The 27,216-nt window shown below is 56.8% G+C and overlaps 4 protein-coding genes across 4 annotated transcripts; all 4 read left to right on the top strand.

The window, feature by feature from the left end:
- Positions 1-3,941: 3,941 nt before the first annotated feature.
- On the top strand, positions 3,942-5,082 carry LOC127475885 (CMRF35-like molecule 8). The gene is made up of 3 exons (XM_051798079.1): positions 3,942-4,058; positions 4,475-4,810; positions 5,015-5,082. The coding sequence occupies exons 1-3, from the start codon at positions 3,944-3,946 to the stop codon at positions 5,080-5,082; spliced, it is 519 nt and encodes a 172-aa protein (XP_051654039.1). The 5' UTR covers positions 3,942-3,943.
- Positions 5,083-6,603: 1,521 nt separating this feature from the next.
- LOC127475884 (CMRF35-like molecule 6) lies at positions 6,604-7,381 on the top strand. Its single transcript, XM_051798078.1, has 2 exons — positions 6,604-6,643; positions 6,750-7,381. The coding sequence occupies exons 1-2, from the start codon at positions 6,604-6,606 to the stop codon at positions 7,379-7,381; spliced, it is 672 nt and encodes a 223-aa protein (XP_051654038.1).
- Positions 7,382-7,497: 116 nt separating this feature from the next.
- On the top strand, positions 7,498-12,165 carry LOC127475468 (CMRF35-like molecule 6). The gene is made up of 7 exons (XM_051797304.1): positions 7,498-7,717; positions 7,830-8,168; positions 8,870-8,996; positions 10,002-10,108; positions 10,667-10,719; positions 11,288-11,425; positions 11,697-12,165. The coding sequence occupies exons 1-7, from the start codon at positions 7,678-7,680 to the stop codon at positions 11,829-11,831; spliced, it is 939 nt and encodes a 312-aa protein (XP_051653264.1). The 5' UTR covers positions 7,498-7,677; the 3' UTR covers positions 11,832-12,165.
- Positions 12,166-14,487: 2,322 nt separating this feature from the next.
- On the top strand, positions 14,488-27,103 carry XYLT2 (xylosyltransferase 2). The gene is made up of 11 exons (XM_051797601.1): positions 14,488-14,712; positions 19,395-19,866; positions 20,325-20,500; positions 20,800-21,002; positions 21,376-21,456; positions 21,606-21,822; positions 22,213-22,389; positions 23,282-23,544; positions 23,657-23,852; positions 24,282-24,615; positions 24,959-27,103. The coding sequence occupies exons 1-11, from the start codon at positions 14,560-14,562 to the stop codon at positions 25,279-25,281; spliced, it is 2,595 nt and encodes an 864-aa protein (XP_051653561.1). The 5' UTR covers positions 14,488-14,559; the 3' UTR covers positions 25,282-27,103.
- The last annotated feature ends 113 nt before the right edge of the window (positions 27,104-27,216 follow it).

Raw genomic sequence — 27,216 nt, 5'->3', positions numbered from 1 at the left:
TGAATGTCAGCACAATCCTTTCCATGGGCCACACAGACCCCAGAGACCCAGATCTGCTGCATGTACCGTGTGGCTCTGACCGGGGCACCCAGGCTGTGCTGGTACTCAGACAAATCTCTCCCAGAAGCTGGGATGAACTTAACCCCCAGGGAAGAAGAGAGTAACCCCCTCAAAGGCCCATCGGGTCTGAGGCTCCAGACCTGCTTATCCCTGGATGGAAATTTCTGGCAGGTCCCTGCTGCAGGAGAGGTTCTGGGGCTCAGAGAGCATCCTCTGACCCTTCTCAGCTCCAGCAACATTTGTTTCCTTTTCTGAGTCACAAAGGAGAGCGGGGAGGGGCTGCTGCCGGGCGAGAAGCGCCTCACAGAGCCAAGCTGTCCAGTCCCTCTGCAGGCACTGGCATTGCACCAGAGACACACTTGGCCCTGCAGGTTTAATCACACTCAGGAGGAAGACAGTTCTCCTATCTATCATGATATCATCAAGTGTAATACAGCCTAATGAGACGACATAGATTGCTGGCAAAGACAGGCAGCAGCACAGCCTGGCGCTGCTCCAAGGGCTTTATCCCACTTTATGGCGCTGGAGGACCTGACCCATGGCAGATAAGTGCTATCAGCAGCTTTATCAGAGCCCAGCAGCCCGACATCACCGCCTCCCCTCACACACCAAAGAATGCATTTCCCCCACCATGCAGAGCAAACCATTTACTCTCCCAGCTTATCCCAGACTCTGAGAGCCAGTGAACAGTTTGCAGCCCTGAGCAAGCTCTGACTAGCTGAAATCAATGCAGAGCAACCAAATGAGAGGAAATGACCTGCAAACGGCAGGAGCGATTCCAAATGAACCTGCAATTTAGCTCCATTGTTTGTTCTGTTTGCTGGTAGACTGTATCTCTGATAGCTTAATTATTTGTGTATTTGCCTTGAGAAATGCAGGTCTAACAGTGAAAGATTTAAATCCAGCTCAGGAGTTTCTGCTTCACTGTACTTGCTTGCTCCTGCTGTTCTCTGCTGCCCGATCCCATTAAGCTGCTGTAGTATCTCCCTGGAATCCCTGTACAACACTTTTTGAGGAGGATCAGCCCTGCTGAAGTCATTCCCTCCCCCTGAGCTAGGGAAAAATCAGAATTTCACCCTCTGAACCCACACAGTATGAATTCTTAATTTCCTTGCAATAAGTAACCCCTGCTTTAGCCGTTTCTGGCTGAGTCCAGCCTCAGACACAGTCCAGAGTAAATCCTCCACGACCACAAAGTCTGTAAGTATTTTTTGCCACTTTTACTGGCTTTGCTAAATCAAGAGATCTGGGAATGATCTGAACTTATCTTGGTTATCTGAGATGGCAGCGGAAGGGAGAGATCAGACAGTGCCTGCTCGATCAGCCAGCACTAAAGGAGCTACATTAGCAATTATCATCCTCAGCCTTATCTCCTAAGGACAATTTCACCAAACTTGCTGAATCTGCCCACGAAAGAACAGACTGACACTACTTGATTATTTTTCAAGGGCCCTGGATTAAATAACAGAATCAGGATTTGGAAATGTCATTGAAGAACAGAGCAGAGAGGACTCTGGAAAGGCTCAGTCGTGGTGGTGGCTAATACGGTGGGATGGGAGTTGAGGAAGATCTTACAGAATCACAGAATATTCTGGGTTGGAAGGGACCCACAAGTTGGTACTGGGCCCTCACTGATTGACTCGATTACTGCCTGTCCCAGGAGCTCTTTGAGTGACACGCTTTTCTCGCTGGCACGGCCACTGAGCCCCGCCCAAGTGCTCAATCCAGCCCGGCGTGTGGCCGAGACGAAAAGACAAACTGATGTGCTCCTGTCAGGATGCATCAGTGGGATTCCTGAGAAGTGTTTCAGCAATGAATGCTTCCTCTCCCACAGAATAGCCTCGCCTTGTGCTTCCCGGGCCACTTGCTGCCAAAAGGGAGAGGTCTTGGCTGGCAGGACCCTGACACAGCCCCCCAGAGGTGCTGGTGCAGAGTAGGGTACCTTTCCCTGTCCTCTGCAGGTGGCTGTGTTAATTCATTCCCCCCAGGCTATCTGGAGCACCCCAGCACCCATGCCCTCGCTGGAGGGTGTTGGGAGGGCTCTCTGCAGGGCTCTCCCCATTTTAGGCAGTGTGACTCCTCATCATGCTCTGCTGCACTGGTTTCTGCCTGGATTGCTCTACTCCCTCTCTGGTTTCATTTTAATTGGAATAAATATCACAGCCCTTCATGTGACAGACACTCCTGTGTCAGCACTCTGGGGTTTCTCACTCCTGCCTACTCCCATCTTGCTCTTCCCCTCCACGAGCATGTTCCCACGCTGCTGAGTTGGTTGGGGCTGAGGTGCAGAGCTGGAGCCATCCCCTTTGCAAACCCCCACCAACAGCCCCCGGCCAGTGTCCTGCTCAGCCAGGGCCCCTTCACCCAGCAGCTGAGAGGAGAAATATCAGAGTAAAACCCCACATGAGAGTTGCAGTGTTGATGCTGGGGGGCTGTAATCACTGCAGTATCCTCAGAGGCAAGAAGGAGACCTGCCTTCAGTCACTGAAATGGAGTCAGTGGGGTAACACAGTCCTGGGAACTGCTGTGATGGGGAGGAAGTGGCCCTGGTCTGTGCTGAGGGTCCAGCCCCTGCACTGGGCTGGGCAGCTGCTCATCCTGCCCAGAACCAAACATGGAACAGAGAACGGGAAGGGGAAATGACACCTCACATCTGATGGTGAAGTGACAGTGATGTGACGGAGATGACGCAGCATGGATGTGACTTGAAAAGTTTCCCAGGAACTCTACCAAAGTGGTTCTTTGAAAAAGTGCTTCTGGCTGCTTTCGGGTAACTGAGCTGTCCTCGAAATCCTCATGCAGTAAAGAATGGAGGCACCTTCTCTGGGCACATTCCATCTGGAGCCTCTACCTCTGAGCCACTTCTCACAGTCCTCCTGCTCTGAGGGAAGGGTGGGAAGGACTCACTGTGCTTTGCCAAGCAGTGGCAGGGATGCATGCCCAAGGAAGACAAAGTGGCTGGAGCCCCAGCTGCACAGCCTTTGTGGGAAGTTTCTCAGTAGAAAGCTGGTTTGCCACCTCCAGCTACTTTTTTGAATTTAGATCTTGGCTGTTACTTGCAGAGTCTTGGCTCACAGCCAGTTAGATGGAAATGAAGGGGTTATTTCATGATCAAAAGGAAAACTCAGAGCTTCCTCTTGCCATGATGAGGGACAGAGAGGGAAGGGGATGCCAGAGGTTTGTGCTTTCTGCTCTTTCCAAGGGGCATATCAGAAGAAAGCCATCAGCAAGGCAGCTGCCAGGGAAGAGGCCTTGCTTTTTGTGTTTGGGTTTCTGAAACTTTTAGTGGAAGCATTTAAAACACTGTTGTCACTCAAAACCCCCAGGCTGTGCCGAAGAAGGTGGTTTGGGGAGGAAATGAGACATTTCTACTTCAGAAAACAAACAAAAGCAGCCCAGCTCACACTGGCTCAAGAGCCAGGGAATAGCAGTGCAGGGGGATGGTTGTCCATCATCTCAGTCTGTTATCCGAGTCCATCACAACTGGGAGAGCATTCTGTCAGTCCCAGCCAGTCCATCCACAGGGCCAGACCTGCCTCCACTCTACCCCAGACCCTGCATCCCTGTTCTGGCCTGGCCCCCCTGCAAAGCTCCCCAAAGTCCTTTGGGCTCTGCGTAGGGGAAGAGGCTGTGCTCCCCACTGGGATGGCCATTGCAGCAGAGGAAGCTGCTGCATTTTGGTATTTTACTGGGAACCCAGTGACTATTTCAGAGGAAAAGCAGAGTCTCTCTCACGAAACACCCCAGGGTGAGTCATGGGCCTGGGTGAAGGGGAGGAAACAAGTAACTTAAAAAAAGACATCCAGGGTCATCTGTGGGTAAGCACTGCCCAAAGAAGGGACAGGAGAATAAGGCTTGGAAAACTCCCGGGACACCCAAGTGAATGTGGACCTGGCTCCCTCCTGCAAGGTTCTTCATGACTAACCACAGGGAAAAATCCACTCTGGGAACAAGAAGCTGGAAAATGAGGATTTTCTTGGTTTGGATCCTTTCCCCAGGTGAGAGCCCGGAACACAGGTCAGGCAATTCCATCTCAGGGGTTCTGGCAGAGCTGTGGAGAGGTTGGGGCCAAGCCAGACCAGGAAACTCACCATGGTCATGGCAAGAGCCCAGCTGATCCCGACCTTTTCTTGTGGCAGTTACGGGGGGGTGATCTCTGAGATGTGCATCTACTGCTGTCATGTGAACCCTGGGAATAAGGCTTTTTGCTCTTTTAATAACACACACCCTTGATGGGGGCTCTTTTTTCCTGACTGGGGACATCTCCTCTCAGCACTGCTCCCTGGCACAGCGGGTGTACAGACACAGCCTCCCTCGGGGCTGGGTGCCCCCAAGAATCCTGGGCTCAGATCCTTCTTGGTTCCCCAAGGCAATGCCAGGACATGTTTGCAGCACCTCTTTGTGTCCCCCACAGGTGTCTGGGCAGTGAAAGGCCCCAAGCAGGTGACAGCTGACCAAGGCAGCTTGCTGGCAGTGTCCTGCAGCTATGAGCCAGGCTATGAGCTCAATTCCAAGTACTGGTGCCGCCAGAGCTTCCTCTGGTTTTGCTGCACCAACATCATCCAGACCAGTGGCTCAGAGGTGACGGTGACACAGGGCAGGGTGTCCATCAGGGACAACCACACAGCACACTCGTTCATGGTGACACAGAGTGGAGTCACGTTGGGGGATGCAGGCCGGTACTCCTGCGGGGTGAAGAGGAAACTGTGGTTCAGCACATCCCACACCACCAGGGTGATGGTCTCTGCAGGTAAAACTGGGCTGGAAGCAAAGCTGGCAGTAACCTCCTTCTTCTTCCTCCCCCACAGTGCCCATGGCATTACTGGATACCCCCATCTCCACCTCCTGCACCTCCGTGGCCGAAGTGTCAGGGCAGAGACCCCTGTGCAGGGGGCAGGACAGGGGGGTGTGTGGGGTGGGTCTCCACTTTGCTCTGACTCTGTTTCCTTCACAGCTGCTTCAACCACAACCGAAGGCAGCGATGTGGGCTCCAGTGGCCGTGGGGAGCCTCCAGTGCTGTGAGTAAGAGCTTGGGATCCGGGCAAGCCCCCAGCAGCATCCCCTGGCCAAAACCACATTTTTCACTGCATGCATCTCCCAGCTGTGTGTCCCTCCATTGCAGCAGCTCCAAGGAGCATCCCAGGGGCAAGCAGGGCAGCTGGCAGACATGCCAGCGTCCCAGTCCTCATCCTCATTGCACAGACCCTACACAGGCTCTAGCATAATCTCCTTTCTCCATACAGGTCCCAGCTCAGTGTCACCCACCTGCTGGTCCTCCTCAGCTTGAAATTTCTCATAGCCCTGGCCCTGGTGTGTGGGGCAGCCTGGATGAGGAGCCGGCATAGGAGCTGCAACCAGGAAAACCAACAGCTCTTTGAGGCCTCCAGCAGCACCAGGACACCAGGCTGCCCACCTCCTCTCCCAGCCACCTTGGAGCCCCAGGGACACCCTCCTGCCCCCTCTCCCCCCACCCTGCTGGGGCCGTGCCGCCCACCACAGCCGCCCTGTGCCAGGAGGTGCTTGGCTCCCGGTGATTCTCCCCCCCTGTGAAGCCCTGGCCCCTCCTGGCAGCCCCAGTGCTGGAGAGAGGGGGGTTTGGAGTGCAGAGAGCCTGTGTCTGCTGAGCTGCAGCTGCCAAACGAAGACAATTTTGCAATAAAGCCGTGGTATCCTGCAGGTGCCTGTCTGCCTGTCTGTCTGTCCACCTGCTCCCTCCTTCAGCTGCCAGCACAGCCTGGGGTGCCCGTGGCTGTCAGTGCTGATGCACACACTGTGTGGGGACACACTGCCTTGTGGTTGGGAGAGATACAGGATCACAGGGGCAATGCTGGCACCTGATTCCCCATCACCCAGCTAAGCCCTGGCACAAGGAAAGGAGCCCTCAGCCCCAGGAGCCTCAAGCCTGCCAACTCTGTCTGATGCCACCAAATGCTCCAGCTGAGCAAGAGCTGGGGACGAGTGTCCTTCCACAAGTGTCCCCACCACTACAGCACCTACAGGGGATGGGGACACAGGGGGAGGCCTGAGAGGACCTAATCAGGGCATCGGATCCTGAGCCACAGAGGGGCTGTGCTGGGAACAGTCTGGGGGGATGTGCTGGCAAGGGCAGCGGGGACAAGTGCCCATCTCCAGCTGTACTGGGGCAGGAGGCGGGGGCTCCTCATATGCATTCCCATGGGAAGGACAGGGTGGCCATGCAGGAGCACTGCCCCAGCCTGGAGACTTGTGTGGGGCTCAGGGGGTCCCTGTGCAGTGCTGAGCCATCCCTTGAGAGGCAGGTCCCCCATCAGGTGCTGTGCCTGGTGAGAGAGGCTGGGCAGTGTGGCGGTAAGAGGCAGAACTGTGTCCTGCCATGGGGGCACAACAAGTGCTCTCAGTGACCAGGCAAGGCAGGAAGGCAGCTGACAGGAAACCCTACACTTTTGCTGAACGCCCAGCAGTAACTGAGTTGGTATCCCAGGCAGAAGAGGAAGCAAAGCCCTAGAGACACAACATAGAAGGAGCAGTAGGGCTGCCCCAGCTGTGGCCCAGGCTACCCTGTCCATGTGGCTCCTGCTGTTGCTTGTCTGGCTGCTGCTGCCAGGTAGGGCTGAGGGGATCCTTGGGGCCAGAGACACACTGGATCATCCGATGGGGCGGGAGGTGTAGGTGCGGTGGCAGCTCTCCCATGGCTCTGTTTGTCTCCACAGGCTGTGGGGTGGCGATCTGGCACAGAACTGTGCAGGGATTCGTGGGGGAGTCCCTCTCGGTCACCTGCAAGTACCAGCCCGGCCTGGAGATGAACCCGAAGTTCTGGTGCAAACCGGGAACAGTTTATATCTGTGCTGAGGACATCGTCATCACTTCGGAGTCACAGCCCGTGGTGCAGAAGGGCCGATTCTCCATCCGGGATAACCACACACACCTGGTGTTCACAGTGACTGTGGAGGATCTGACCAAGAAGGACGCGGGAATCTACCGCTGTGGGGTGCGAACAGGAAGGCTCCAGTTAGATTGGAGTGATGAAGTGGAGGTGATTGTGTTGCCAGGTCAGTCCCTGCACAATTCCACCCCAGCAACAGTGACCACAGCGCTGGGGGGCCGGGGACAGACTACGGGAGGAGGTGTCACCCTGAGCGAGGGGGGATGGAGAGGGACAAAGTGCCCTCCTGGCACCCGCTGCATCCGTCGCTCCTTCACACCTGCAACCCCGACGCTCCAGCCGGATGCTCCGGAGGGAACCCGTGGCTCCTTCCGCTACTTCCCGGTGCTGGCCGGGCTGCAGCTGCTGGCGCTGCTGGCCATGAGCGCAGCCGTGCTCTGGGTCAGCCTGCGGGGCTGAGCCCCCGCCGGGACTCCTCGGCCGCGGCCGATGCCTCCCGACCCCGGGCCGCCCCGGCCCCGACGGCGTGGGCAGGGAGGGCAGCACCGGGGCCCCGCCGCGCCCTTCCTGCCGCCGCCAACTCCAATAAAGCTTCCCCGCCACCGCCCTGCGCCCCCGACTTGTCTCTCCGGCAGCCCCGACGGTCAGGCAGCCCCGGGGGTCCCCGCGCTCCGCCCCGACAGGGCGGCCCCGGGGGCGGGCGGGGCTCCCTGCCGAGGAACCAGGGTGCCAAGCTCCGCCGTCCCGTAGCAGCCATGCAGCTCCTGCTTCTGCTCGCCTGGGCTCTGCTGCCAGGTAAGGTCTCGCCAGAGGCCCCCACTCCCGGAGGGGCCCGTGGGGGCGGCCGCGACGGGCGGGAGGTGTCGGTGCGGTGGCAGCACTCCCGCGGCTCCGTTTGTCTCCACAGGCTGTGGGGCGATGGGCTGGCACAGAACCGTGCGGGGACGCGTGGGGGAGTCCCTCTCGGTCACCTGCAAGTACCAGCCCGGCCTGGAGATGAACCCGAAGTTCTGGTGCAAACCGGGAACAGTTTATACCTGTGCTAAGGACATCGTCATCACTTCGGAGTCACAGCCCGTGGTGCGGAAGGGCCGATTCTCCATCTGGGATAACCACACACACCTGGTGTTCACAGTGACTGTGGAGGATCTGACAGAGGAGGATGCGGGAATCTACCGCTGTGGGGTGCGAACGGGAAGGCTCCAGTTAGATTGGAGTGATGAAGTGGAGGTGATCGTGTTGCCAGGTCAGTACTTGGTCCCCCAGGTCCAGCCCTGATGTGTCCCCCTCCAAGTACTGGGACCAAGGGCTGCAGTAGGGGCAGCCTGCAGGTGGTAGGTGCCCAATGTCACCACAGTGCAGCAGGTGCCACCATCACCCACTCCCCTTGCCCAGATCTCCCCACAGCTCCTTCTCAGTGCTCCAGGATCAGCCACCTCCATTGGTGGGATGCACCTACCTGCTCTCTGTGTCTCATTTTCCCTCTCATCAGATCTTGCTGTCCTTGTCTGTGCTGTCCTTGCCTTATTGCATCACACTGGGGAATTCCTCACCTCCTGTGCTGCCTTGTTTCCCACTTGGGACAAGCAGAGCCTCTGGGCACCAGGCCCTGGGCTTTGGGAACATCCCTCTCCATTGCCTTGCTAGGGATCAGCCCCCATGGCAGGACACATATATGGGTTTGTTGTGTTAGTACTGAACGAGTCATGGGGTACCCAGACCCCCTTCCTGCAGGATGAACTCTGTTTTGTGCATGTTTTGAGGGGGACCAGGACTGTGAAAAGCCTCCTGGGCAGTGGTAGGGTCTTACAGCCTTCCCACCTCAAGGAGTGTCCTTCAACTACTCCTTGTGTGACAGTAAGTGGGTCACTTCTGACTCGCTGAAAGACCCACAGCATTTTCCCCCCCAGAGACAGATCAAACAAGCCTCTCCTCTTTTCATTACAGCCACCCCACCATCAACCTCCACCACAAACAAGCACACCGATCTCACTAGCCCTGTAACAGGCCCCACACAGACAACTTCCCAAGGGGGAACTGTGCACATGACATCAAATCCGTCCAGCAACCAAAGGTGAGTAGCAGCTCCTGCCTACAGCAGCCACTTCCCTCAACAAGATTTGTTTGGTGCAGCTGGAGCCCTGCAACCCTCAGACTCTTCACACCTCCCTTAAGGATCCAGACATCCTGCTTGTACCTTTAGAGACCACTCCACCTGGGAAAATTCTTCCCTATGAGGGTGGAGAGACACTTGCACAGATTGCCTAGAGAAGTTGTGAGTGCTCCACCCCTGGAAGTGTTCCAGGCCAGGCTGGATGGGGCTCAGAGCAACCTGGTCTGGTGGAAGGTGTCCCTGCCCATGGCAGGGGATTGGAACTAGGTAATCTTACATGTCCCTTCCAACCCAAAGCATTCTATGATTCTATGACAATAATTCCAGTGTCTCTGGTCACATGGCCCCAGAAAAGCCCTGCTTCTCTCCCATCCATCTTGCAGCTTAAGCAAGCCATGAGCTGTTGCCACAGGAGAAGCGGTTTCTGCCTGACCCCATTTCCTTCCCCAAAACTCAGAGGCAGTGTTTGCTACTGGGAAACCAAATGCAGGCCAGTGTCCTGTTCTGCTTTATAGTCACACACAGCCCAGCAGAGATAGTGGCCAAAGCATTAAACAGGAGTTGTAGAGCTTCCCTCCTTCTCTCCTGCCTCTGGGAGGTGATGCCTCAGCAGGCAAAGCTGAGGCTCCCCATTAGCATGCTCCAGGGGTAGCTGGCACACCAACTTTGCCTGCTTGCCCATTACAAACAAGGTCAACAAATAGTGGAGCTAAACCGGAGCAACATTAGGTTCAGGAACCCATCCTTAAACCAGAGAAGACTCAGCAGCTCTCAGACCTCAGTGTCAGTTTGCTTCTGCAGTTTTTGGTTTGCTTTGCTCCGTGCCCAGCTGGCAGCCTGACCACCCCACACCTGCTGTCCTTCCTCCCAGGGAAAGCCCCGTCACCCACAGCCACTTCCCGCAACCCTGCTCCGTGCTGGTTCCTCCTGAGAAGTATGGGAACAGAAACTCTTTTTTTCTTGCAGATTGAACGTGGTTGAGCACATCCTCACTCCAGGCATCGTAGTAGTTCTTCTTTTGCTTGCCGTGGCTGCTGCTGTTCTGGTAATACTGTCCAGGAAGAGGAAAAAGGGTGAGAGAAGCTGCCACTGCCACACACACCCTATTTCTGCACCAGAACCTGCCTCTGCTTTATTTATTTTTTCCTCTATATTTTTTTTCTCCCCCATTCCCTCCCTGATCCATCCAGTTCCTTGGTCCATCACTGAGACCTCCACCAAGGAGGACTCCTTCCCCTGAGGGAACGGTGGGACCATCCCACAGGTCTCATCCCCATGGGAGCAGGGAATGGCAGCCCTTGGGGTGGGTGCTGCTTGGCCCAGCACCTACTTGTGTTTGTCTGGGCACCATCAGCTTCCCCAGATGGGCTCACTTGTGTGGGCCAGGCTTGCACTAAGCTTGACACAAAGTTTAAGGCCAGAGTGAAGGATGGGGGGGGACAGGAGAGGACGTTGCCAGCTGGCAGGTGGGGTCTGGTTTTATTTGAAGAGCTGCTCCAGTTTGGATGGCTCACAGGATAACAGGTTCCTTTTCTGCTTTACGGTGAGATTCGCAGTGGCAGTGCAGTTTCTTAATTAATTTCTTTTCCTCTGTTTTCACTCATGTCTAACCACATCCGTGCTCCATCCAGCCCTCTCCAGAGCAGCCATAGAGATGGACAGGACTCGCAGTGTTTCTCATACAGTAAGGAAAACCTCATGAGGTCTTGGGATGCCATGTCCCAAGTTCTCATGGAAAGGGGAAGCGTTACACCCTGAGCTGCCAGAGCCTCTGCTGTCAGCCTGGCTCATGGTGCTTTAGGCTGGGAGGGATCCTTTGGGCACTGCTCGCCAACAGAAAGACACAGGGCTTTTATGTGACTATCACAGAGTATTCCCGGGAAGAGAAATTAGGATTGGGATAAAAGGTTTGCCCCCAGGCCCCTCCAGGCATGGGAGCTGCTCCTCTGAGTAAAACAGGCTTGGGAAACAGGCAAAGCACACCTGAGGCAGCAGTGGAGCAGCTGCTCTTTGCTCACTGCTTGGAGAGCATTTTCTGATTTTATCTGCCAGATTTTGAGGAGAGGCTGGTGTCACTAACTAGAATTCCCCTGGGGAATGTTGAACCAGCCCTTGCTTCAGGTTTTATTTCCACCCAGTGCTCCTGCAGCCATCAGTCTCAGCACCCATCAGGACAGGCAGCAGGGCAGGAGGTGCTCCCACCCCTGTGGATGCAGGCGGCAGCAGGTTAAGAGCTCATCCCTCTCCATCAGGGAGCAGATGCCTTGAATTATGCAGACATTAACCACCACGTGGGCACAGCCGAGAGCCAGCTGTACAGCAACGCCGAGGCTTTCCGGAGCCTGCAAAACTCCACAATCGAGTACATGGAAGTCAGGCACAGTGCTAAGGTAGGAGAATGCCGAGCTGGAGGTGGTGGGGGGAAAGCTGGGGCAGGTGGGTGATGGCATGGGCACTGGGATAGGCTGGGTGGGGAGGGAGGGGGCTGCAAAGGGGCTCACCAAACTGGAGAGCAAGTGACCCTGGGTAATGTGGGTTCCCTCTCCAGTCCCCATGGCTGCTCCTGGGTGCTTAAAGCAACCGAGAGAGGTTCCAGCAGACAGTGTTTCCCTGGAGCAGCCCCACAAAGGATGTTTTTTGTTTATCCCTCTCCTTTCCCAGCCTGTGGAAGAGGAAACAGAGGCGATATATGCCAGGGTGCAGAAGTGTGTGCCACAGCAGGAGCAGATCTACAGCAACATGCCACCAGCTACAGGGCCCAGTGAGGAGCCTGAGAGCAGAGCTGGGGGGGTGTGAGCCAGCACCCAGCCCCATGGGCTGCTTCTGCTGCCAGGAGTGCCACTGGGACCTGCATGGAGGGGATTGCATTGGCATTGCACTCAGGCAGGAGCTGGCTGGACAGTGGAGCTGCTGCTCTCCAAGGCTCGGATGTTTCCTTGGAGCAACACTGGAGAGGATGAGGTTGAGAGGAGACACGGAGCAGGATGAGGATAAAATCATCCCTTTGCATTTGGAGTCCTCATCCATACATTAGTGGTGCTGGGAATAAAACTTTCCCTCTGAAGCGGGGCAGTCCAGGCCAGTGACTTTCCAGGCAGGGTGTCTGGGAGCTGGGAAGGGGAGGCAAGGCTGAGGGTTGTGGGTGGGCTGGCTCCCTGCACTCACCACCTGTCCCACTTGCCCTTCTGCATTGTTCTTGGGGGGTGAAGCTTCCAAACCCACGGATCTCCTCAGAGTGACTTTTTTCATGCTGATGGCAGCTGGCAGCTCCTGGGAAGCAGGACAGTGGGAAATGTTATATCCAAGTGCATTTGCACAGGGTGCTTGGGTGGAGGATGTGGGGCATTAAGGTCTTGGTGAAGAAATGGCCTCTCCCCAAACGCCACACTTGCACAGCCCCCAGGGAGGTTTCCTCCTGCTCTCTCCCACCACCTCTGACCTGGGAGCACACACAGGGGCTGTAAATATCACCCTGCTCATCTCTGCTTTGCTGATAGCTTTTTTTTTCTGGCACCCACTAAATACCTTCTTCTGTGTCAAATGTTGCTGCTTTATCAGCGACAGCGAGAATCTGATGGCATTGACCATGGTGTGTGGCTGTGTTTGTACAGCAGGTTTCCACCTCCTAAAGAGTTTATTGCAGAGTGTCACCCTGAAAACAGGTCCTAGCTCGTGCTCAGATGGGCTCCAGCAGTGTGAGAACTCAGATCTTTGAGGTGAGGACTCTTGGGGCTCCAGTACAAACCTGCAGCTCCCACCCATGCTGCAGCATTGCTCCTTGCTGGGACATCCCACAGGGTCTTGCCCCTGCATGCCAGTGCCCTTCTCAGTGCATGAACTCCTGCTCAGCACCAGGGAATTCACCCGTCAGGACAACCCACTCCCACAAAAAATGGATCTGGGCACCTATTTGTGGTGGGTTGGGAGCAGAATACCTGAGCTCTTCCACACACACTGTACCATGCAAGTGGTTTTGCATGGAGAGATGATTTTTCCCTTGCCATGGGAATTCGGGTGCTGTAAGTCTGTGCAGCTAGGCTGGTTTCAGGGCAGGGATGCTGATTTACTCTGCAACCAGGACGAGGGTGAGGCAGGAACTTCTCATCCTCTACAACTACCTGAAAGGAGGTTGTAGCCAGGTAGGGATTGGTCTCCCAAGTAACAAGCAACAGGAGAAGAAACTGCCTCAAGTTGTGCCTGTGGAGGTTTAGCTTGGATATTAGGGAAAATTTTTTTACCAAAAGGGCTGTCAAGCATTGGAACAGGCTGCCCATGAAATGAGGGAGTCACCATCCCTGGAGGTATCTAAAAGATGTGTAGGTGTAACTCTCGGGGACATGGTTTAGTGGTGGCCTTGGCAGTGCTGGGTTAATGGATGGACTTGATCCTAGAGGACTTTTCCAACCTAAAGGATTCTATCTGGGGAGACTTTTCCTGCTGATGTGGAGATGTTGAGGCAATCCTGCAGCTCTCAGCTCTTACGGGCATGGACCACATTGCTCCTGTACAAGGGGAAGCCCTCCCAGAGCTTAGCAGGCTGCACAGAGCCCTTCTGCAGCCCGGGGAGCCCCTCTTATCAGAGCCTCTTCCTCTTAAACCCTCAGGGCCATTGAGGCTGCAGTGTTCCCTCTGCTGTATTGGCATAATCTGCCTGGGCAGCTCACAGAGGGTCACAGAACTCCCTGGAGCTGCTATCGCCATGCAGACACTGCTTCCTATTTCCCCTGCTGAAATACTTCCCCTAAAAGGGCTCCAAGAGAGCTGGAAAGGGACTTTGGACAAGGGGTGGAGTGACAGGACAAGGGAGAATGGCTTCAAACTGACAGAGGGAAGGGTTAGGTTAAATATTAGGAATAAATTCACCTGTGAGGGTGGTGAGGCCCTGGCACAGGTTGCCCAGAGAAGCTGTGGCTGCCCCATCCCTGGAAGGGTCCAAGGCCAGGTTGGATGGGGCTTGGGGCAACCTGGGCTAGTGGAAGGTGTCCCTGCCCATGAGAGGGAGGTTGGCACCAGTGGTCACAGGCACACTGCCAGTGCACGTGTGGCCACACACACCCCAGCACACACAAACACACGTGCACCCCAGTGTGCACACACATCCCACACATACACCAGTGCACGCACACAGCCCACTGCACACACACACATTCAATTGCACACAAACACACATCCCAGTGCTCACATTTTTACAGTGCTCACACATTTACACAGTCACACACACACATTTACACAGTCACACACACACATTTACACAGTCACACATACACATTTACATAGTCACATACACACATTTACACACACACTCACTCACACACACACATTTACACAGTCACACACACACATTTACACACTCACATACACATTTACACACACTCACGCACATTCACACACCCACATTCACAAACTCTCACTCTCACCCCGGCCCCGCCCCATTCCTCGGCCCCGCCCCTGTCCCCGCCCCCTCCCCACGCCCCGCCCCGGCCCTGCCCGCGCACGCGCAGTGGCGCTGTCGGCGCGGCGGGCGATGGTGGCCGGCGGGGCGATGGTGGCCGGCGGGCGGGCGAGGAAGCTGGTGCGGCGGTACCGGCTGGCGGCCGCCACGGCCCTCGCCATCCTCCTGCTCCAGGGGCTCGTCCTCTGGAGCTCCGCCGGCCTCGACGAGGAGGGACCGGCCGAGGTGCGCCGCGGGAGGGAGCGGGGGGGTCACCCGGGGCCTGCCGGGGGTCGGTGAAGGGTCGGGGGGGCGGCGAAGGGGATGGAGGGGCTGTGAGAGGGCTGAGGGCGACGCGGGGGACAGGGGAGGCCTGAGGGGACTGAGGTGGGCTGAGGGCCTGGGGAGTCATAGGAGGCGATGCGTGCTGGAAGGAGGTGTTTTTTGTGGGGAGACCCTTGGGGGACAGTGCCCTGGGGGGACCGGAGTGACCTCTTGCTCTGGAGCTGGGAGGGGGGCACAGAGGGCGTGCTTCCCCCCGCGTTCAGGGTGCCTCTGTGGGGTTGGTGAGGCCCAGACCCAGGATGGGGTCGCTGGCTTGGGGAGGGGGGGCCACAGCCCCAGGCCGATGGGGACAGGGGCGCTGGGGTGGGCAGTGGGATGTCGCCTGTGAGGGGTCTCCAGCTGCAGCAGTGCAGGGTCACAGCACCGGAGAAAGAGAGCTTGGAGCTTGTAGCCCAGAGGGGTTGGAGTCTGGCATGGGGAAGGGAGTGTGGGGGGCTTTATGGGGGTCTTGCACTTCTCTGTGATCTGGAGGATGCTGTGAGGAGGTCGGCTGCACCCAAATATAAAACACGGAATTCAGAGAGCTGGGATGGCACACACAGCAGCTCGGGAAGTTTGTGTCAGCTCCTGTGTACCTGGCCCGGTCAGGGGCATCCCTGTGAAGTGCGAGGGAACAAGGACCTTTTGGAGTCCCCTGTTGTCTTTGTACCAGAACACTCTGCTGGGGTGAAATGCGTCACTGCTTTCTTGTGACTGTGGGGAAACCGAGGCACAGGCTGCTGAAGGAGTTTGCCCAAGGTCAGGCACAGAGCAGGTATCAAGGAGGCTCGGTCTGCTGAAGGATGTTGCTGCCACCTTCAAACAAAGCTTTTGGTCTCTGGGTTGCTTATTTGGATTTATTTATTTATTGGGTACTGCCCAGACTGTGTCCAGGTCCAGTGTGTCTGGATGGACCAGTGGCTGAAGCCTCCTGGTGTGGAGGGTGATCCCATGGTCAGCAGGTCTAGAAAGTTTTCCTCGAGAGCAAAGAGGTGAGAAGGTGAACTGGGAAGCCCCTTGCAATAGGGAAGGTCTCTAAGGTGACACCACGCACTCAGCAGGTTAATTCCCAGCCCCAGGAAGTCTTGGGCCATGGGGAATGGCCATGAGCACCTTCGTATGCTGCCATACACCCATCACTGACACAGAACCAGGGAATAAATGTGGCAACAGAGAGGACATGGAGTTGCCCATGATCCAGAGGCACTGCAAGCATGAGAGCAGACTGATCTGGCACCAAGGAGTGCCTGACTGCTCCTTTCCCTTTTCTGTGACCTTGATCAAATTACTTCACCTGTCCTGTCTTCCCTTTTCCTCTGCACCATCCTGTACTGCTTTTCTCTGTTCCTGCCTTGTGCAGCCTCCTGCAACAAGCTGTTGGCTTGTTCTACCTTGGTCCTTGCCTAAATTCCCCATGTCTCGTCCCAAAACTGAGCTGGGCAGCTGACAGGTTTGGCTGTGGGTCCCCATGCCTGGAAATGGGATGGTTCACCACCAGCAGCCCTGACTCCAGGGCTTGGGAATTGATGAACCTCTTTGGAGAAGGCAAGAATGATGGTGAATTTTACAGAGAGCCCAAACCCATTAGCAAGCTGGGAAAAGTCCAATTAACCTTTATTTCTTGTAAAATGGCAGGTTTCTGTGCCCTCCTGCAGCTTCTGATTTTGGCCAGACCTGGAGGAGTCATCATTCCCCTAAGGGCATTTCTGGTAAAGCCAGAGGAACACTCCCAGGAGAGCCTGACCTTGTGGGCCTAGAAGGATTTGGGGAAGTTTGGGATCTCTTAATTGCCGGAGTAAATGGCTCCTTCCCACTAATGGACACAGCTCATCCCCACCACGAATGGGCTGTGACTGGCTGTGGAGAGAGAAAGGGAGACTTGAGTCCTGGAAGCACTGTGGAGCCAGCTGTGCTGCTTGGATCTATCCCTTCTCTTTCCAAGCCTGATTGTGGGGTCCTGCAGGCTCCCTGTATTCACCAAGCAGATGCTTTATGGAGTGCAGGGCAGGAGTAGCTGGATCTGTCTCCATCATCCTTCCAGGCAGGAGGTGACATCTCTCTGGGGCCTGTGTGTTGGTGTCCACTGTGTGCTGTGGCTGCCAGAGAAGCTTCCTGTGAAACATCTTCTCTTCTAGAGAAGAGATTCCTCGACTTTTTCTTTTGTTTTTAGGGGGCTGACTCCAGCCATTTTAGTTCTGGATTCCTCTGGTGACTTTGCAGAGTTTTGGTGCTGATTTTGTCTGATGGGTGCTCATATGTGGCAGACACTGGAGTCAGACAACAAGAGGGGGAATCCTGCAGGACACCAGGTGCTGTTAACTCTGCTCCTCACAATGGCAGAGCTTGGACCTGTGCTGGGGATTGGGTGCATGTAGATACCTGACCCACAGCTCTGTGGCACTGTGGAGTGGCAATGTCACACTAGGGGAGGCAGGACAGGGTAAGTCTCTCAAGAAACAAGCGAACAGGACAAGAGGAAACAGCCTCAAGTTATGCCAGGGGAGGTTTAGGTTGGATATTAGGAAAAATTTCTTCAACAAAAAGGTTGTTAAGCCCTGGAGCGGGCTGGGTGAGGAAGTGGTGGAGTCACAGTCTCTGGAGGTATCTAAAAGATGTGTAGATGTGGCACTGGGGGACATGTTTTAGTGGTGGCTTTGGCAGTGCTTTAACAGTTGAATGATCTTAGAGGGCTTTTTCAACCTAAACGATTCGATTCTGTGATTCTAAGTGACCTCTGGCTGGTGCCTGGAGTCATCTGTGTATGTCAGGAGGAGGAGATGGGCATGGGGAGCCTCACCAAATGTCCAACACATGAGTCTTAAATACAGCAGCACAATGTGGCCAGAGCTGTTCCCTGCCAGGCTGGGGTGGAGGGATTGCTCTGCTGTGGTGCAGTAATTAGAAACCCTTGAGTTTGTTAGCTGTCAGCTCCGGAAAAGCTGGCGATGCTTCTAACAACTTCCCTACTGGGAAAGGCAGCCAGGCATGCTTGTGAGCTGGGAACAGGGCTCCTTCCAGGGGGATGAGCAGGACTGTAACCAGGAGTGGGCATCAAATGGGGGGAATCCCTGGAGTCAGGTGTGTTGGGGAGTGGAGGGTGCAAGTGGGACCAGTGAGTCTCTTCTTGTAGGAATGGTGCTGAGCCCACGGAAGAGAGTCGCTCCTTGATTGTAGCTCCTGACTGCCTGCTCCTGTGGTGCTTGGTGGGGAAAACAGGTTTATAGCTGTGGAACTGATGGTCCTGCCTGGTGACCAATGAAGGGTTTGCTGCCTGTCTCGGCCCGCCCGTGACGCCTGTCTGGGTGGAGGTGGACTCGCCTCATCCCCGCTGAACCAACCCCTTGGGATTTAAGCAGTGGTTTGGTCATGGTTTGCAGGCTGTGCCACCACAATAAGGGTAGTTCAGGGACTGTGGAGCAGGCAGATCATGCCAGATGCTTTCCAGCCTTTCCACTGTGTGCATTCTCCTGGCTGTGACCTTCCCAGGAGCTACACCCATAGGGTTCCTTGTGCTGGGGGCTAGTTTAGTCCTACTGTCCTTGTGAGACATCTGCCCATCCTCGTGAGATGCTGCTGCCCAGGAATACCCCTGGGTGTGCCTCGCAGCCCCCTGTGGTGCCTGGCACAGTGACTGGGCAGTCAGGGTTTGGGGGTGCTGTGAGAGAGCCGTGGGAGGCCTGGCTGGAGCAGGCAGCTGCCTGCCTGTCATCTGGGAGCCCCTGCAGTGGGAGCACACAGCCACAGCCCCACGGGTACCACTTACTGAGAAAGTTCTTTCCCACGAGCATCAAATCCAAACTTCCCAACTCCCTGCTCTCCCCAAGGCTGGCTCACCAGCCAGCCTGGCAGAGGTAACGAAGCATAATTAATTACACATCCGCTTGGCTCCATGGGAGGGTTTGTAACTGGATTTCTAGGGAAGTGGTGATGGCAGTGCCTGCCCCAGCCCAGTGCAGGGAGCTGGGGCCCAGGGAAGGGAGTGTGGGCAGGACCTCGGTTGATGCCTTTCTGGTGCTTTCAGCCCAGAGAGCACAGCTGTGACTGCCTAGGACTCTGGCTGTGTTGGGCTTGGGCTCACAGCGTGGTTATGGCAGGGAAGAGCTGGTCCATTTGCCTCCTGGTAAAATAACCACCGGCTGCCAGTGCAACCTGGTGCTTGTCTCCACTGTTAGGGATACCTCTATGTGGGCAGGACCCTGGAGGGTGGCTGATGCAGGCACAACCCACCGTGGCAGTTTAGTCTGCAGCAAGCCCAGCCACAGAGAGCAAGACCCTCTGTGTGTGTCAGGTGCTGTGATGATGGGGTGTGCAAGTTGAAGTCTCCCTTGCTGGCATATAGGCATATGACACACATGTCCTTGTGACTGGGGCATAGAACCATGCAGGAGGGTGCTGTGGGGTCTTAGTCTGGGGTTTTAGGAGGCTGTGTAATGCCCTTTGCTGCACAGTGGTTGCTCCTGGAGCACTTGCTATGCTGCAGCACTGAGCTCTGTGGGGATTGGAAACAGAGGTGCTCCAAGGAGCACGTTGGCAGAGCCGGGGGGAAGCAGGCCCGAGTTAATGCTGTCTGTCCTCTCTTCTGCATCCACATGGAACCACAACAGGAGCGACAGAAAAAAGCTGGGTTTCCCGAGAGCAGCGATGGCTCCAAGGACTCGGACAGCTCTGCTGGTCGCCGGGGCAGCGCCGGCCGGAAGCACGGGCGGTGGCGGGGCCGGCTGGACAGCCCCGGGGCACTGGTGTCCAAGGTGGTGAGAGCCGTCACTGCCAGACACAGGCCGGGATGGAGGCTGCCGGCCGCGCCGGACTCCTCCAGCCGCAGGAACCTGACGGAGCTGCGCGGGGAGGCCCAGCTGGCCGTCTTCCAGCAGGGTGACACGGGCAGCGTGGAGGGGGCTCCCCAGCCCACCGAGAACAGCTTCACCCCCAAGTGCGAAATCACGGGCAAAGACGCCCTGTCAGCGCTGGCCCGTGCCAGCACCAAGCAGTGCCAACAGGAGATCGCCAACGTGGTGTGTCTGCACCGGGCCGGCAGCCTCATGCCCCAGTCCGTGCCTCGCCACTGCCAGCTCTCTGGTGAGTCCCACTGAGGTGCTCCTGCTCACCCTGGGCATCGGGAATATCCCAGGCGCGTGGGCCACCTTCCTTATGTCACCACACTGACCCACCTGGCAGCAAGCGGCCTCAATCTGTCACTGATTCCCAGATTACTGCTGCCTCTGTAATCCAATCAAAGCTGTGCCAGCCTGCTTTAAACTGAGCTGTTCATCCCAGCCCGCAGTGCTGCAGGGGTCAGAGCCCCTCCCAGCTGCATCTCCTGTTTTGAGGGGGCAGAGAAGGACAGCCCCTCCCTCAAAGTGCCCCTGTCAGTGTAAGACAAGGTGGGGGGTGTGCCACCGTTCACTGCCACTGCAGCCAGTTTGGGGTTTGTCTGAGGCCTTGTGCTTCTTTGTTGTCCCCTGCCTTGCTCAGGAGGTCTGAGTGGTGGATGCCAAGGCTGGGGGTGGCTGACAGCCCTCTCCCTCCACGTGCAGGCAAGGTGAGCCCTGTCATCCAGTGGGACGAGAGCCGGCTGCAGCAGGTGCCCCCCAGCCAGCCCGTGCGCATCGCCTACATGCTGGTCGTGCACGGCAGGGCCATCCGCCAGCTGAAGCGGCTCATCAAGGCCGTGTACCACCAGCAGCACTTCTTCTACATCCACGTCGACAAGGTGTGTGCTGGGGTGAGGGGAGGGGGTGCTAACGGTGCTGCATTGGTCACTGGGACAGGGAGCAGAGCTGGGTGGAAGTGGTTGGATAGGGTTTGTCCTCACTGCTGTGGAGCTGTGACCCTCCTGCCTCTGCTTCTGCAACCCCACAGAAGCAGGATCTATCCCCCCTGCCCAGAATAGTCTTATTGCTCCCCTCCATGTGGAGGCTCCGGTGAGTGCTGACTCTGGGCTAGTGGCAAGGAGGGCAGGGCTCCAGGAGGATGAGCTCCCTGCTGAGGGTGAGCCCTGTTCCCTGGCAGCGCTCCAACTACCTCCATCGCGAGGCCGTGGAGCTGGCCCGGCACTACCCCAACATCCGTGTGACACCCTGGCGCATGGTGACCATCTGGGGAGGTGCCAGCCTGCTGAAGATGTACCTGCGTAGCATGAAGGACCTGCTGGAACTGTCTGAGTGGCCCTGGGACTTCTTCATCAACCTGAGTGCCACCGACTACCCCACGAGGTGAGGACGATGGAGGTGTTCGGGCAGCAGCCTTGGGAGGGGCGGGGAGGAGCAGGGATCTGAGGAAGATGGGGTTGGAGATTGCACCCACGTGCTGGTGATGATGTTCCAGGGCCAGGCTGGTCCCATCTCTGCAGAGGAGTCTAGCCAGAGGCTGTTTATTCCTGTGGTCTGGGTGTTGCAGGGGAACACACGTGTGAGGCGCCAGACGGCAGAGAGGCTCTGTCTGTGTCTCCCCAGTGACAGGACAAGGCTTTGAGTCAGCACCCACCAAACAGCTTTAGGCTCCTTGTGTCTGATAGCTCTTGCATTATGAGTGTTTACTTGGCTGCTTCACCCCAGAGGCATTAATGATTCCTAATTTGCACCTCAGGACCAATGAGGAGCTGGTGATGTTCCTGTCCAAATACCGAGATAAGAACTTCCTGAAGTCTCATGGCCGAGACAATGCCAGGTAATCCCAGCTCAGGGCAGAGCTGAGCTGAAGGAACAGATAAAGGAGGGATTTCAGAAACAGCTGGGCAAGGGGGGCTGTTCTGCATGAAGCCGCACTTAGCAAAGTGGTTGACAATTCTAACTCCTCATTCTCATCCACATTGGCAGGTTTATCAAGAAGCAGGGCCTGGACCGCTTGTTCCACGAGTGTGACTCCCACATGTGGCGGCTGGGCGAGCGCCACATTCCCGAGGGCATCGTGGTGGACGGGGGCTCCGACTGGTTCTCGCTGACGCGCAGCTTCGTGGAGTACGTGGTCTACACCGACGACCAGCTCGTGTCCCAGCTGCGCCAGTTCTACACCTACACACTCCTGCCAGCCGAGGTGGGTGCTGCCTGCAGGGCACAGGCTGGGTTTGCTTACCACTGTATTTTACATCTCTGTCCCACTTCATCCCTGGGTAGCTGCAAAGGGCATTGCTGGTTCTGTTTGCGCCTCCCCTTGTCCAGACGCGACAGATATGAGAGAGGATCAGACAGGCCAAGGGTCATGTTTACATCCAGCCCTGCTTTAGGTCCAGATGCCCCTCTGGGCCAGATAAGGACTGGTGTGGGCACACAGCCTGGTCCCTTACGTGTTGCCTTGTGCCGGGAACAGGGATAAGCTGTTCAGGAGCAGTCGAGGTCTGTCCTGTTCCTCTATGGGTGGGGGTCTCCATTAACCACCCATCCTCCATCCCCACTGGGTGTCTTGTCCCTTCTCTGCCGTGCACAGTCTTTCTTCCACACTGTCCTGGAGAACAGCCATGCCTGTGAGACGCTGGTCGATAACAACCTCCGAGTGACCAACTGGAACCGGAAGCTGGGCTGTAAGTGCCAATATAAACACATAGTCGACTGGTGCGGGTGCTCCCCAAATGACTTCAAACCCCAGGACTTCCTCCGGCTACAGGTGAAAAACATCCTCCTTTCTCCTCCTGCTCTCTCCCCTGCTCCCTGTCTCTCTCCTCTCTGAGCTGCCCCGCAGGCACCCTGGACTGCGGTGCCAGCTGCTGTGCATGCCCCCACGAGCTGCACCCCAGCCCCGCAAGGGACCAGAGCAGGGCTGGCTCCCCAGCTGCTGTGGGGCTCAGTGTTGACGTGTCTGTAAACACTCGGGCAGCAGGGTTGTGCTGGTTGTCCTGCCATGCAGCCAGGCTTCTGCTTGCAGTGCTGTTCCTCTTCCCAGACTTTCTCTCCTGTTTTCCTGCTCTTTCCCTGCAGACCTATCACTTGGGGCAAATACCTTTTCGGTAAAACCCCTTTGGAGTGCTGCCGTTTTTGGCAGGTCAAAATGCCTTCTGACAAACTGTCTCCCGTGCTCTCAGTGCATGGGGATGTAGACTGAACATGGGAGGCTTGGGGGAGGTAGACCCAGCTCTGAAAAGAGCAGTTGGCAGGATTTTCCAGCAGTCTTAGGCTTGCAGAGCCCAGAGCAGAGCCCTGATCCTGCAGGCTGTGCCACATGGCCAGGGCTTGTACAGGGCTCTGCAGCAGCTCTGCGGGGTGGGGGCCCATCAGAATAGAGATTGCAGCAAAGGAGCTGGATGACACATGGCTGCTTCTGAGCACAGAAAGGAGGTGGCAGTGGGAGACATGGGAACCCATCTGCATTACCAGTAAGCGTTCGATGTGCTCCCACTGATCCTGTCATAGAGGATCCCACGTACAGACTGGCTGGGCTGGGCTGCTCCTTAGCCTGTGCCCTCAAAGGGGACAGGATGGGTCCCAGCGTTTCTTCCTGCTGGGGTGGGAGGGCAGAGCGAGCGAAGCCAACACTGTTAGAAATGCCTGTGCTCTTCCAGCAACTCTCCAGACCCACCTTCTTCGCCCGCAAGTTCGAGTCAACAGTGAATCAGGAGGTGCTGGAGATCTTGGACACACACCTCTACGGCAGCTACCCCCCCAACACACCGGCCCTCAAGGCGTACTGGGAGAACGTCTATGACCGCGTGGACGGGCTCAGTGGGCTCAGCGATGTCACCCTCACCTTCTACACAGCCTTCTCCAGGCTGGGGCTCCACAAAGCCGCGTCCACGCCGGCGGTGAAGGCTGACAAGCTCTGCAGGTGGGGTGTTTGCTGTAGGGCTCTTTACAGGCTCCAAGTGGCAGCCTTCACCTCGTGCTGGGAGGATGCCAATGCTAAGGCGTGCAACCTCTCTCTCTGTGTCTTTATCCAGATTTGAACCCCGGGGCTTCCCCTCCAGTGTGCACTTATATTTCTATGACGACCGTTTCCAGGGTTACCTGGTGATGCAGGAAGTGCAGAATTTGGCAACTGGGCAGGCAGAGTCCCTGGAGGTGTGGATGATGCCCCAAGGAGCTCTGAAGCTGTCAGGTCACGGAGGGCAGGCAAACCGCTTGCAAAACCTTGAGGTAAATGGGGCACTTTCCTGCCTGGCTCTCCCACTCTGTGCAGCCCTTCCTCCTCTCCCCCACCTGCACCACGTCGTGGGGACAGAGGGACACAGTGCTGCCACTATGTCTGAGAACAAACCTTTGTCTGGGAGTTTGTTTTCTGTATGGCATGTGGAGCTGATTGGTGGGGAACAGGCCTACAGAGGATCTTTCAGGGGGGAGCTGAGGCCATGGTGCCCAGCGCCTGCAGCTGCAGGAGGCCTCCCAGGGCTGGATTAGCGCTGACAGGGTTCAGGCACATGAGCCATGGCGGGTGGGTTGTCCATTGCTTTGGGCTCCAAAGTTTATGCCTTCCCTGGTTCGGAGAGGTGAAACACAAAACCTCAGCTGATAAAAAAAACCTCTCTCTGCCCAGCATCCCACTGTTTGTGCCTCCTGTCCCTCCAGGTGGGCACGGAGTGGGACCCCAAGGAAAGACTGTTCCGCAATTTTGGAGGCTTGATGGGGCCTTTTGATGAGCCAGTGGCCATGCAGAAGTGGTCACGGGGCCCCAACCTGACAGCCACGGTGGTGTGGATCGACCCCACCTACGTCATTGCCGCCTCCTACGACATCACGGTGGATGCCGAGGCAGAGTTCACCCAGTACAAGCCCCCCCTCAACCACCCCCTGCGCCCCGGCATCTGGACCATCCGCCTCCTCCAGTTCTGGGAGCCTTTGGGGGAGAACCAGTTCCTGGTGGTGCCCCAGACCTTCAACCGCAAGCAGCCTCTCAGGAAAGGTGAGGATGCTTTGGGGCTGGACAGGAGGGTTTCCCTGTGGGCGGTCCAAGGTGCATCCCCCTGTGCTGGCCTCTGGGCTGTGACTGGTGACAAGGCAGGAGCCATTTCTGCTGGTGTCCCCTTGCCCACTTGAGTCCTTAAACTGGGCCTTTGGGCAGCTGTGGAGGGCCCACTGGCAGGTCAGTCAGATCCTTCCTGCGTCAGCATCCCAGTCCTTGGGCTGGAAGGGAGCTGGGATTGGAAAGGGATGAGGTGGTGTGCCCCACCGTAGTGGGAGGTAGAACCTGCAGGGATGTTGCTGCGCTGCTGATCCCCTCTCTCTTCTCTCCCTGTCCTGCCCAGACGACAGCAACTGGCTGCACGGTGGGCCCCCCCGCAACGAGTACATGGATCAGAACTTCCAGGGCCTGGGGGGGATCCTGAACCTGCCACGCTCCGAGGCAGCAGAGGAGGACGCGGCGCGGAAGGCGCAACTGACGGGCAAGGCACTGGAGGACTGGGCGGACACTGCCATCGGCACCTTCTGGGCTGTGGCAGGTGTCTGTGTCAGCAGCCCCTCCGCCTGCACCTCCCTGGAGACCTGCAGCAAAACGTCCTGGAGCTCTCTCTCCCCGGACCCCAAATCAGAACTGGGGCCCATCAAACCCGACGGGCGGCTGAGGTAGCAGGAGCAGCCGGGGGGGCGGCCTTGGGAGCGAGGAGCATCCTCCATCTCTGGCATGGGGTGTCTCCGGACCACATCACCCTGTGCCATTTGCACTGTAGTCACTCGAGGAAGAGAGAATGGGAACCTTCAGGCAGGGGAAAACCTTCTCCTGTTGGGGCGTTTTGGGCAGAGGGAGAGGCATGAGGTGGGTCTGCCCACCTCCCCAGGAACGGGCCCTTGCTGGCCAGGGAGAGCGTGCTGGGGTGCCCATCCCTGTGAGGGTGCCTGGGAAGAGCTATGTGTTTGTTACTCCAGGCCTTGGAGCCTCAGGAAAGAGTGATGTGGGAGGGAGGGAGGGACAGCTGGTGTGTGGGCAGGCTCTGGACCAGCTCAGCACCCTGCCCAGCCCTGGGCTGGAGCTCAGCAGGACCAGGCCGTGTCTGCTGGCTGCCCCCCCAGGGGGCTGGCGAGGGACTGGGGACAGGCAGAAGCAGAACAAGTCAAAGCCTGCTATGTGCACAGAACTGCTGCTGGCCCAGGGCTCGCATCTCATCCCCTCCACCCCAGCCCTTTAGTTTGTATTTTTATAAATATATATATATAGAAATATATATGATGCAAAGTGCAATAGAGACGAGGGCCCGCGTTGGCCGGGAAATCCTTGTGTCTCCATCTCCCCTCAGACTGTAACGTACCTTGTTCTCTTAGGTGTCCTGGTGCTACAGGACAGGGTGCTGGGTTGTTTACGTATTTTTTTATTATTATTAATTATTATTATTGTTTTGCCGTTTGCCCATTTCCTGCTGGGGGCTGCTGGGGACCCGCAGCCTGCTGCCCTGGGGCAGGGTTGCCCCAGGTTGTGGGGTGCTGTCTGTCCCATGGGGCAGCTGCCCAACTGTGCCAAATGTCTGGAGCCCTGGTGTGTTGTGTGACAGCGAACGGGGAGCACTCAGTGCGTGGTTCCAGGCCAACAAGCCGCTGTAGACTCAGCCACTTTCATCTCTGCTCCAGCAAAGGGATGCCCCCATCCCCTGCCAAAACATCATCCGTGGGGCCAACGTCCTGCTGCGGATGAGACAGCAGCTTGCCGTGCCTGGAGGGCTGCCCCATGCCACAGCTCCTTGGCCCGACCTTTTCTTTTCTCCTGCGTCAGCAGAAGCTCTTGGGACCTGCTGTGCTTCCCTGGACAAAAAGCAAAGAGGCGAGACAAGGTCCAGCCAGCTCCATCCGCTCTCTGCTGTTCCTGCTTCCCTCTGCTCCGGAGGGAAGAGACACCACCTCCTCCTGGGAAGGGTTGCAATGGAGCATCCCCCTTCCCTGCTGTCCTCACAGGATGTCCTTGGCGGTCTGCCTCCAACATTCTTTTCTCCAAGACTGATGCTGCCTGGAGAAGTCTGGGTTTGGTTTCACCCTGGGAAGACACATCACAGCTGGGGATTATCTGAAGCCTGTCTGGCCCAACCCTCTGCTCAAGGCAGGGTCTCAGGAGCCGGTGGGGTTTTGCTGTCTCCATGGATCTGTGCCATCCTCAATTTCCTCCTGTGTCCCATCTCCCCCTGCCTGGCAGGTCTCACCCTCCCAGTCTCCAGATTTAAGGATGCTGGTGCTGCAAGACGTGTGTTGTAAAATGGAGGGGATGGAGACCTTGGTATGTGAGGGCAGGTACCTGCTGGCACCTGGCCCATCCCTCCTCTGCCCACTCCTGCCTGGGGTATTCCGGGAGCTGTGGAGGGATGTGGGAGGGGAGAGGTGCCACACAGGGGAGGATGCCAAAACTCTGTGTCAGAAGCATTATGTAAAGTTGTCTTAAATATGCAACATCCTCACAAATATATCTATATCTCTACAGTCCTGTGTCAGGTTTTTGTGGTGGTCTGGAAGGCCTGAAGGGTGGGGGGAGCTTGGGCTCACCCCAGTGAGGGTGTAAATCCCTCCTGGGCACCGGGGCAGGTGC

The sequence above is a fragment of the Manacus candei genome, unplaced genomic scaffold (genome assembly GCF_025592945.1).
Source record: "Manacus candei isolate 608988 ecotype Guabito, Panama unplaced genomic scaffold, ASM2559294v1 h1tg000047l, whole genome shotgun sequence".
Classification (NCBI taxonomy): domain Eukaryota; kingdom Metazoa; phylum Chordata; class Aves; order Passeriformes; family Pipridae; genus Manacus; species Manacus candei.
The sequence above is the reverse complement of the archived record's forward strand: the minus strand, read 5'-3'. Positions and strand labels throughout refer to the sequence as shown.